The 12,741-nt window shown below is 33.5% G+C and overlaps 1 protein-coding gene across 1 annotated transcript; it reads right to left on the bottom strand.

The window, feature by feature from the left end:
• Window positions 1–3,120: 3,120 nt before the first annotated feature.
• LOC114191240 (ethylene-responsive transcription factor 1B-like) lies at window positions 3,121–3,762 on the bottom strand. The gene has a single exon (XM_028080413.1). It carries the CDS (start codon window positions 3,760–3,762, stop codon window positions 3,121–3,123), a length of 642 nt encoding a protein of 213 aa, XP_027936214.1.
• Window positions 3,763–12,741: the final 8,979 nt, after the last annotated feature.

Raw genomic sequence — 12,741 nt, 5'->3', positions numbered from 1 at the left:
CTCTTAATTTCATTGTAGAAAATTATTTTCTTACATTTCTTTTATTTATATTAGTATAAACACATACGTTATTATGTTTGTGTGTACACATTTTTTAAATATATATGATATTATTTTAGTAAAAGATCACATTATAATGTTATTAAATTAATATAAAAAAAATTTATACTTATTAAAAGTAAAGTGAAATGAATGGAGAATAGATGAGAAAATAATATAAGAAAAAAGAAGTAGAAATAAGATAAATAGTTTTATATAAAATATGTAAAAGTAGATGGTTAATTTTAAAAATTTAACTAATAATTATATTATGAAACATAAAATTAAAACTATGAAATATGGATAAAAAAAAACTCTTTATATAGTTATATATTAATTCTGGCTAAGATATGCAAATATATAAAAAGTGAAAGTTATATATAAATTTAAATGAAATATGCGAAAACTATGTAACTATTTTATATATCATCGAACAAAATGTAATTACTAGGTATTTTCTTCTTCCTTATTGCACCATTTTCTTTCCTCTCTTTTTGTTACATATTTTCAACTTGTCTCCGGAGCAACCCAAGTGTAGGCCACAGAATAGAATAGTGAAAAAAGTGATATTGGATAAAATAATATAAAGAATGATAAACAAACTTGAGTCTCTACCCCCTCCGCCTCCGTTAAACCCTATCTTCCCTTCACAATACACTTTACTTTCCCTCCAAACTGAACTCAAATTACCACTGTGAATTATAATACTGCTTTCTTAGGTAAATATATATATATATATATATATATATATGTCGATCTCCAAGTTGTTTCTGTCATCGTGGTAGAGGGATACATTTCAGGAACAATAATTATGGTGTGGGATAACAAGGTAACAGTGATTTCTTTCTTTCCTCTTTTATTTTGAAAAAACAGTTTCTGTAGTTGGACATATTTTGAAAATGGAGTTACTTTGATTCTCATAAAGAGGGTGATGCATTGTTTGTTGCTTCAATTGATCCAAATGCTGAGAATCACTTTGGTCTTTTTTCTTTCCATTCCTTCTCTTCTAGAGTTTCCTCTTGGTTTCTAGATATAAATTTAATGGTTAAATGTATTTATTTTTATGAAAATTGAAATTCGTCTTTTTATTTTTTTAATTTAGTTTTTTTAACCAAATTTTATTAAATTTATTTAATATTTTAAACCCATTTTTTATAATTAATATTAAAATAAAAATATGTGTGAAACATGTTTGGAAATATCAAATAAATTTATTAAAATTTAATTAAAAAAATTAAATTAATACGAGAACTCAATTAAAAGAAAATTTAAAAACTAACCAGAAAAAAGAAATATTTGACCTAAATTTAAATTGTATAAATGTGCAGCACTCAGAATACATGTCTTAAGCTTAGTTTTTTATTTTTTCTCTAAGAAATCTTCTAAAATATTGATGATATTCCTGTGGTCTAGAAGCTAGCTGGCTATTATGATTATCTCCTAAGATAATACTTTTAGAATGTTGACGATAGTTAGGAAATGATAGATGTGGCATGAGCGTACAGTTGTAAGAATGTAAAATCAGAGATGTTTTTAGATTGTGACAAGTAGTATATATATACCTCTTCTCCTTTTTAAGCTTCTTATGCTAATGCTTTGTATTCATTGTATATAACCATACAAAATTTGAATTTATAAATTCAAATTTTAGTTGCCGGTGCTGTGGACAAGTACCATATGCACAAGTGAAGCTTGTTATCTATCTGTTTTTCCTAGTACAAATGATTGCAAAATAGTGCAGCTTATTTGGTCCAAAAGTTAAGATGCCACTCAATAATGTTTTCAATTTTCATTGTTAAATACACACATTACACTTGAATTAATGGACTTCTTCGCCAGTTGTCACTCACTTTTATTTCAGAATCTCATTTTGAAACCTTCGCAAATGTATTATTTCTCTTACAATAGAAGCTTGAAAACTTCTTTAGTTTCACGCAAAGATTTTTTTTTTTTCTCTATACTTATTTTCATAAAAATTTATGCAGTTTTATTAGCTTCTGCTTTCTGAGATCGGGATTGTTAGTTATGTGGACACTCATGCTGTACTTTTGATCATAAATTCTGACAAATCAGTCATATATTAGAATAGAAATCAAACAAAGTTTTCTAACAGTTGGCAACTGCTGCAGTATTATCTTCATCTGAATTTGTATCAGGTTTGTGATAATAAGACAATATATCACAAATATAAATATTGTTTTAATCTTTATTAAGAGTTGCTTTTACAAGGCTTGAAAATTTGTTTTTTTGTTTGAGCTTTTACTCGTGTACACTAATAGTGTAAAACAAACATCATTTACTAATATCTTCAGTAAAACTTGATTATTTGACCACATTAATCCTACTCATTTTTTCCATAAATTAAATTATTTAATTTGATGCCGCAAATATATGGATTAGTGAACATATATACTTATTTTCCCTTTCATTTATGACTTTTCTTTTCTATTTTTGTCTACTTGTTCCTCTCTTCCCTCCACCTCAATCAACCTCAAAACGAAGCGACAATTCCCACATATGTTGTAGCAATGATGTAATAAACATAAACTTCCCCTTTTTAGCATATCAATGAATCCTATGGAATATATGTTTAAGGATTGTGACAATGGACTGCAAAGTAACAACCAGAATGAATCTACTTGGGATGAAAGAAAATATTTGTTGCAGCACCTTTACAATATTGCATATATTGAAAACACATCAACGCAAAAACTGAGAAATAGTTCAGGTTCAACCAAAGAGGAGCACCAACAATTTGACACAACTAGTACTGGTTTACTGTCAGATGACTCTCAATCATATATATGTTGTAATAGGTTACAGTTCAGTGCTGAAAAAATTGTGGATTGTGCATCACAACCTAAAACTATGCTCTCAGTGTCAATGGATTGAATTCAGTGACTACATCTTCTTTCTATCAAATTAATATATATTATTAGATTTTTTCTTAGTGGAGACATCTCAGATCAAAAATGCAAGAGTCAAGAATAAAGAGAACTACAATAGCACCCACAGGCATCTAAACAGATGTTGTAAAAGAGCCATACAAAGAAAGAAACAAGAAATGGTGAGCCACCAGGTTTAATTGAAGTAGCTAGGGCTTGCACTTTGATCTGATATGCTTAGAAGTTGCTCTAGATAGTCAACTCCTAAATCTTCTAACACCACAACACCTGGTGTTGCTGCTTCTGATGTCTCTTTCCCTTTACATTTTCTGGCCCTTGATGACAATTTTCTCTGGATGAAGTTCCTCTCCTTGAGTGCAAGTGCGGGAGAAGATCCATTGCTGCAGCTATATTGAATCTCTTGCAAAGACTCTTTCACCGTTTTCACTGGAAAATTGAGTACAGCATTTTGGCCTCTCATGGAAAATGCAGCTTGGTCATAGGCTAAAGCAGCAGCCTCTGCACTGTCAAAGGTTCCAAGCCAAACCCTTGAGCCATTCCTGGTTGTGTCTCTGATCTCTGCTGCATATTTCCCCCAAGGCCGTTTCCTCACACCGATGTAAGACTTCTCCTTATTCTGCAGTTCTTCACACTTCCGCACCAATTGTTTCTGATTTCCTTCTGCTGGTGCCGTGGAGAAATCAACCATATCAAAGGAAAGAGAATCTTGAATAGGGTCAAGAACAGCATTATTGCTTGACAATGATTGGAACAAAATTTCTGAAGGATCCTGCAACATATCCCAATCTGATAGGTTCTGGAAGAAAGGGGAAGTCATGTTTGGAGGGTTGTAGGATACTAAGTTGTCTGTTCAGTAACTTCCTCTCCCCCCTATCGTAATTTATATTACTAATGTAAGGCTGAAACCCCACAATAGATCTTTATCAGCTATATATTAATTTATTTGTTTTTGTGTAATGTAGAGATCATAGTATTAGTTTATGAGCTCTGACAGAAAGTGGAAGTCATAATAGGCAACTTCTTTCTGTCGCTTCACTACCTTCTTCATCTTCTAATGCTTTTAATTTTGATACTGCTATATTTTTGGTTTTCGAAAATTAAAGGATTTTCGTTAAGATAATGAAAAACTCTCTCATACATTCTTTCTTTCACAAAAAATTAGGTCAATTAGTACAGATCAAATGGTGTTCCAATTATTAAGTTAACATGCTTGAGCTTGTAAAAAGGAAAAAAATTAGTGGAGGGCAACTAGGTTTTCTGCAAAGATTAATCCTCACCTGGCCAAATGCAGGACAATAGAAGTGTCGTATATTGTTCTTTACTGTCATTTTAATATATTTCTATATGAATTCTACTCTGAAAATGTTTTTAATTCTTTAATAGATGAAGACCCATAAAAAAATACGATTTTCTCTTTTTTTTTTTCTTGATATTCAAATGCTGTCATCTTGGACCATTTGATCTTCAGTTTATGGTACATTCACAGATCTTATTATATGAATTTTAATCAATACTAAATTCTGTTCAAAAGATGAAGTTATTCGTAAGATTAATGAAGGTTTTAAATACGACATTTTTCAAGTAAAAAAAAATAGAGGTTTTAAATTTCATTAGAACACAAAAAATCACAATATATAGCAGAAACAATTATTCGTAAGAAAGAAACTAATTTATATTGAGACTAATTAAAGTATAATGATTATTGTTTAAATAAAAGGACCATATTGAAAGAGAATGTAACATATTTAAAACCCTAAACCATAGTGATTTCTCCTTATCAAAAACAGACAAGTAACTAAAGTTTGATACAATAGGAGAGCGAATTAAATCCCAGAAAATTTTACAAATGAATTAAGAAATAGATGCAAAAATATGTGTCATCACTACTTACACATTTAACAGAACAATGATTTGTGTACGCTGTTGAAGATATTATTAAAATGTATTTTTGGAAATAATAGTACGCCTCCGAATCAAGCTTATATATACGGCAACACGTTGACCAAAAAGAAATTTAGATCCAAAGATGCACCATGTGCCGAAGCCTGTTTGTTCTCGGATGGCGCACGTTCAATTATTTTAATAGCTAGAAGACAAAAATCTATGTCCGTTTTTGTACGTACAAATGTGAACTATGTATACTTTGTTTTTGTTGGAATTGTTTCCCTTCTGTACATAGGGATTGACGGTGTATTTCTACAAGTTTATGGTTGAAGTTTAATGTGTATATATCCATCATATTAAATACTTTAAATTGTCTTTAAATTAAAAATAATGAATAACCGTTACATCCTATGGTGTCTTCGGTTTCAATTCAGACAAAATGTTGTTAAAATATACAGTACTAGAAAACTTAATATCTTCTGTCAATTTTGTTTTAAAATTTTTCTTTAATAAATACTTACAAATTTTGTTGTGAAAAAAAATTGTAAAAAATTACTACTAAACTTTTTATAAAATATTTTGTATAAAACACTTTTCACAATAATTTTTGTAGGAAATACTTACAAATTTTATAATTTTGTAAAAAATAATTATCTACGAAAAAATTATCTGTCAACTAAGATTCTTAAAAAAAATAACAGAAAAAAGTTTTTTCTTAAATTTTTTTAATAAATTTGCAAAAAAACATTCTATGTAATATAAAAATTTCTAATAATGGTAGCACATAAATATTAAATATTTTGAAAGGGCTTATTTAAAGGACATGTTAAAAGTTAAAACCTTCTGTGTTGCCTTTTTAACTAACTTTAGAAAGGTTTGAAACGTAAAAGGTAAATTTATTTAATTAAGGCTCTCTAAGAACAGTGGCATTTCGCGTGAGATGCAGCTATGCAAAAAACTGAGGTAAATTTACTCAAAAGGTGGAATATATTTATACAAAATTATAATATCTACTATGTTTAACAAAATAAGCACAAATGTACAATAACATATTGGAAGAAAGAAGGGAACGAACCGAGTAGAGAAGTAATATCGATTGCATGCTTTTATTATTGTGAAGAAAGTGAATATATACATCGGAAACTAAGAAAGGTATATATGGTTGATAGGAATTTTACTATAAGAAAATTAATAAATAACAACTAATTTTAGAGACCAGTCATTATAAATAACATAATTTTATCTAAAAATTATTAGTATTTAAAGTAGTTTTTTTATTAACAAATAATTAATTTAAATTAATAATAGAACATTTGAGGGGTGTTATAACCCATTTACATAAATGTAAAAGAAAGATATAGTGTATCTCCAAAATCTATCAAGACAACAAAATAACTTTCACGTACAAAAGTTGAGGGTTCTCTAGACATTGGGCACACAAGTCTATATCACAAGGTCCTTCAAACAACATCTAGCCGACATTCTTGTTAAGGAAATTGAGCTTGGGTCGGCCCCAACAACCTAATGTGCTACTACAACAAATCGACAGTACAATCAAAATTGGACTTTCAATGCAAGAGTTATGCCTTCCCAACGTCAAGTTGGACAGAAATCTTAAGATTAACCACCTAGATCACACCTTCCACGGCTAGCCTACAAGATTACACATAAAGTGAATACAAAACGAGGTATGCATGGTCCGTAGTGCTCCTGAGACTATGTTCTTTTGGTTGTGACGTAGTAACCAATAGAAATGTATGTGATCACTGATGAAGAACTCATTCTTTTAAACATGAAAATCCTTGTCATGCTTACTTGACAACTTAAACACAGAAAGCATCATATCATAGAGATTTTAAACACACAATAGGAGCGAAGTACTAGTCATTGTTTGAGAACTTTACCGAAGGAATTTTACGTTTCAACCAAGCCTAAGCGTTTACTTGAGCGAGACTAAAAATCTCTTCACTGTCAACTTTCTTTTGCTTAAAGATCACCTCATTCCAATGTCTCCAAATTTCTCCAACTATAGCCAGCCACATTCCTTACCATATTGTGTTTTGCCTAGTGTTCAAGCTACTCATATGAAAGTGTTGAAAATGTATCCTAGCTTGGTCGTGATGCACTTAGCTCACCCCTATCCAACTATTACACATTTTCCACACATTTTGAGACACTCTATAGGAGAATAATAGGTGTGATGCACTCTCTTCACAATCTAGTCATAACTCACATAAGGAATGTTTTAATTGGACCCCTTTCACCTATAATTTATACTTTGTCGATAACTTATCCGATAGTAGCCTGCACCCAAGTAATTGTGCCTCCGGAATCACTTCTATACTCCATAAATCTATGAACACCCTGTCGCTTTCCCCTTCGGAGTTGCCCATCAACTTCTTATATGCAAACCTTATAGTGTATGCTCCTTCTGCATTTTCCTTCCAACTCCAAGTATCCAGATTCCCTTTCATAAATCTACGACTATTAATTAACTAATAGATTTGTGCCTCCATAACTTGCTCCCAAACAAGTCTTTGTCTCCTCCAAACCAATTTCCATACCCATGTGTTGTTGACCCAATATCCTACTCCCATTATAGGACTTAGTTTAATTTTTGAGATTAGGTATAGCCTATGGAACCTCGAGCTAAATGGTTCATCCCCCACCCAATAATCTTCACAAAACAGTACTTTGTCCTCTGCTCTTATTACCTAGTCTTTACAGTTTTCAAACCATATTGAGCTTCCACATACCTTATGAATGTCTTTCCACCACCTTGAAGCGGACTTCGGGACAACAATTTCATTAAGATTCCTCCATGACCCATATTTTGATTCTACCACTTCTCTCCATAGACCTTTGTCCTTCATGCCTAATCTCCACTTCCATTTAGCTAGGATTGCTCTATTGAAGTTCCCGACTTCTCTTATTCCCAAACCTCTTTTCTCCTTTGATTTGCATATTGTTAGTTTGAAATGGTGATTTAAGCCAAGAAGGGGTAGGGGGTTGATTTGCCTATTTAAAACTTTTTTGAAAGCTTAAAACCCATTTTGATTGAGTCAAATAGACCACGAAATTTGAATGCAAAAGCTACAGAACAGTACACTTTCAATCAGCCAAAAAATAAAACAATAGACTAATTTGTTATTTAGTCTATGAAATAGTAAATTAAAATTTCAAATCAATCGGCAAAAATCCTAGGAATTTATGCATAATGCAAAATTCTCAGATTTAACTCAAACAACAAACTTTTACACAGAAGACTTGTTCCAATCAATATTTCTAATAGGTAAGCAACATCAGATTACACAGAAACGTATTAAAGCTCAACAAAGAATAAATTACTTTGTTTTCTTGAATTTTTAAAGTGATTTAAAGTGAGTGAGATGAAGGGAGAGAATACGACAGTTATGTTTATAATGGTTCACTCAATCATAGAGCTACATCTAGTTTATCAGGACAACTTGAGCCTGATTTCCACTATATTCAAAGGTTTTAAAAATCACACACCAAGATTACACTTTTGAACAAAGAAACACACAAGATTTTTGACTCACACAAAAATCTATCCTAACACGCTGCAAGAATCACACTCACAAACCTGAAATCACATAAGGTCAACAACCAGAGGCACAAGAACTTCAAAACTTGATGGTGGCTCTCCCTAGACAACCATACATGAGTTCTTTAAGCTAATCCCAAGCCAAAATGCCTCCAAGATCAACCAAGACCTTCAATCTACATGTTGTATAGTTGTGTAATGCAGAGAGAGAGTTTTTCAATGATGAATGACAAGTTTTCGTGCTAAAAATCTTAGAATTGTGCCTTTGCTATTGAAAACACAGCTTATATAGTCTAGTTTAAGTGAAATCAATCGGTTAAATTTCCCGTACAATCGGTTGATTTCACTTAACTTAAGTGAAATCAATCGATTGAAAAACAATTCAATCGATTGAATACATTCATACCAGAAACTATATACAACAAGTCTTTTAACCCGTTAAAATCCATTTTAATAGAATAAAAAGGACACACTAAGACTAACAATACATCTAACCTATGTCATATAGCCTACCAACATGATATAACATCTAATCATTACATTTAACACATTATTTCCATATTTAATACACTAAAAACATAATCTTCAAGCAGATCTTGATCAATCGTCATTTATCACATGAGATATTCATGCACTTGGCTTTATCAAATATTTGCTTCAAGCTTGCTTGTGCCCACACATTTGTTTTCCCACCTTACCCAGTCTATCTTCCTATCCTTAGAGCCCCAACCCTACAGAAAGTTCCTTTGGATTTTCTTTAACTCATCACACACATATTTAGGTGCTTTAAAGAAGGATAGATAGTACAACGATAGTGTGAATATTACCGATTTAATAAGGCAGACCCGATCAGCAATCGACAATAGTTTACCTTTCCAACTTGATAGCCTACTTCTTATAATACCTGTGAAATTTAATTAATTAAATAAATAATTAATTAATAAATGCAGATAGTGAGAGCCTTTATGGCATTAAATGTTAAGTGATGTGACGTGAAATAGTATTAGGTCAAATGGTTGAGAGTACTTGACTATTGTGGGAAGACTTGGGTTCAAGTCCTATGTATTCCAATTGTGTGTTATCTAACTTTTATTATATTCGTATGCTTGCTCATGTTGAGTGATGATATAATCTTAGTATTTCATAAATTATCACGAAACATGAATTGGGTGAGTGGTTATGCATTGACTTTGTGATTGAGTGGTTGTGGGTTCATACCTTGGTAGAACCAAAGTATACTTTCTTTTTGCCAATTTTAGTTTTGGGCATGAATGTGAAGGGGCAAGGGAAACCCTAGATGAAGGAGTAGCCAAGGGGAGCTGAAAAACAGTCCATTATGATTCATTGAATGGTAATTACCCCTAAAAATTAACCATTTTCGTTTTTGCCAAATTAACTCTAATCAAGGTGCAATTAAAGAGGCAAATTAAGGGTGAGAGAAGGGGGAATTGAGGGCTGGAATCATTCTATAGTTAGAGAGGAAAGTAAGAACGAAATTGGAGAGTGTGTAGTGAGATTGAGTGCAACGAGCAACTGAATTGGGGGAAAGCTTGGGGCAAGTCATTGGTGATCAAAGGGACAACCAATTTCTCAAACTTTAATCAAAGGAAACCAGGTTAAGGGAGTTCTATTTTGTCTTTGTATGTCCAATATATGATTTCGTGCTATACTTGATAATTGGGGTGTGTTTCGTTGGTGTTTTCGTTGAATCGTGTCGGATTTCTAGAAAATTCCAGAAACCACCTGGCGGCGTTGAAGGCCTGCCAGGCGACTCATGCGTTCAGAACCCAATTTTCTGGGTTTTTCCTTACACTGCCTGGCGGCTAGGTGTTGTCCGCTAGGCGACTCAAGTTGGCTTGCCCAGTCCTCTCGGGTTTTTGATGTTCCAGCGATGTTAGGACGTTTGGAGTTTGTTTCTATGATATGAGTATGATTGGTATGATGTGTGGTTATCTGTAATTGCTTAATTGGTGGAAAATTGCATGAACCTTCATATGAATTTGGAATTTAGGGTTCATGTTGGGATTGTGGATGAATAACATGGATGACGTTTATAAGTGGTGCATTGTTTGCGTGGAATTGATGATAACATGATTAGATTATGAACCCGGGATGTTGTGTGCATGTGAAATCATGTCAGTCTGAAGGTGAACATTGAAATTGTGGTGTTTGCGAGTCGCACTGGGTGCAGGAGGAATCTGGCAGAACCCAGATGGTCACGCACCGCTTGGCGACACTTGGACTGCCGCCAGGCGACACGTCAGAACAGTGGCGTCTTGAGTGGCTTTGTGACTTGCATTCTTGGGTTCGGGCTCGAGAATCTTTGTTCGTGAAATGGGATAGTTGTTAAAGGACGTATTGATTTGAACATATGATGGAATTAAATGATAGTGTGTATAAGGATAAGTCTTAAGAAGTCAAATGCATGGAAGAATTAGAGGGTTCTTTATCTTAATGTGGTAAATTGTATATTTGCGATGTAATTATGTATTCTTTGGGATGTTGAGTTACAAAGGGAGTAACAAGTACCATTGGGCAATGAATGAATTCATGATTACTTGCATTATATTTAAGCATAAGTATAGCTTGGATTGTGAAATGATGAATGATGATGCTTTGTTATGGAGGTATGATTGGGGTTGTTTAAGTATAATTGTATGATAATCTGTCTATGAGTGACTTTGGGGTCTGTTAAGACCTGTCTAATGTGCCAAAAACTAGTAGCATTGCGCTACTGGTATGGCGCCTGGCAGCGTAGGGCGAGCCGCCAAGCGGTAGACATCTAAACCAGTGGCAGTGGTCACTGATCTCACTTGGCGCCTGGCAGCGCATAATGATGCACCAGGCGGTTTGCTTGAATTTCGCCCGGCGGCGCTTTGGCAGCGCCAAGCAGATACGGTTGCGGCTGAAAACTTTGTTTATGATGTTGGGCTTGACGAACTAAGTCCATAGGTGATCTGGGATGTGCTTGTCTGGTGACATGAACTAGGAGTTTGTGTTGGGTGGACCGCATGCGGAACATGAACAGTATAGTTCATTAGAGGTACCCTGGTTGGGATGAGTGAGCGAGGGAGTTCATTTCATGCTCAACTTGGGAATGCTATGGACGAGGGAATTCATAGTAGGAAAGGCAGGTATGCGTGTCCGGGTCCGAGCGAGGAGTTTGGATGACGGACGAGGGAGTCCGTGGAGCATGACTACGAATGGGATAGGCTCGTAGGTTGGACCACGAGCTAGGAGGTTCATGGAAGCACGGGAAAGTCCCATGATCAAGAATACATGCATAAGCTCATAAAGGTTATGAGTGTGAGAAAATGGGTATTTCATCTGTTTAAAAGTTAAATAATTACAAGATATTTGGGTGGGTGTATTTCATATTTATTTTCATCTATGTGCATAGCTTACCCTATCTGTTTGTGTGTGGTGATGATCAGATAATGTATTATCCGGGAGTAGATGATGTTACAGGTGAGCCAGGAGATGCGTAGTGGCGGAGAGCGGGAGCAGATTACATGGGGATTAGAAAGTCTTTTTATTAAATTTTCATGTAATTTAAATATTAGTTTTTCTGTTTGTGACTTTGAATTGTAAAGACTACTTATGAACGTTTGACTTTACATTACGATTTCTACGTTTAAAAGTTTAAAATTCCCGCATTTTTTTGGGAATGCATTTATAATAAATGAGGAATTTATTTCGATAAACTATTTATTGTATTTATATAAGTAATATCTTGTGAGGATGTTACACTTCTGACTTTTCTAATTATTGTTTGCCAAAAATTTTTGTTCCTAGGGTCCTCCTATTGGCAAACCTAGGTATACGAATGAGATTTCCATATGCTTACAGTTCACAATGCTAAAGAGGTTTTTAAATGAGTGGCATTTAGACCTAACCCCCCAATTCTAGTTTTGTAGAAGTTAACCTTAAAACCATACGCCAATTCGAAGCATCTTAAAATGGCTTTTATTGCCCAGGTCTTTATTATAAATAAAAAAAGTATAACTAATTTGTGAATTAAGTTTATCTTTAATATTAGTCTACTTTTCAACCTTTGTGGTCACAATCCATGAGTATGAATTTGGTGTAAAAGGTCACATCTTCCAGTAAAGGGTTCTCAACAACTAGCAGATAAAAAGTGTTTTGTGTGTTAGAAAGGAAGGATATTACACAAGAGTTTGTCTAGATAGGAAAGGACCAACTGTCACATGAGCAGTACAACAAATAGGAGAAAAGGGTGGCAGACCCCAAGTTTTGGAGACAAGGTGTCGTCGTTGTGATGGACTTCATATGATAAATGATTGTCGACTTACCAATAAGAAGTGTTATGTGTGTGGAAAAGGATGA

Source organism: Vigna unguiculata, chromosome 7 (assembly GCF_004118075.2).
Source record: "Vigna unguiculata cultivar IT97K-499-35 chromosome 7, ASM411807v1, whole genome shotgun sequence".
Classification (NCBI taxonomy): Eukaryota; Viridiplantae; Streptophyta; class Magnoliopsida; order Fabales; family Fabaceae; genus Vigna; species Vigna unguiculata.
This window is presented reverse-complemented; position numbering and strand designations above follow the sequence as displayed.

Coding starts and splice junctions, on each gene's coding strand:
- LOC114191240 (XM_028080413.1), bottom strand. CDS start 3,762: ATGACTTCCCCTTTCTTCCAGAACCTATCAGATTGGGATATGTTGCAG.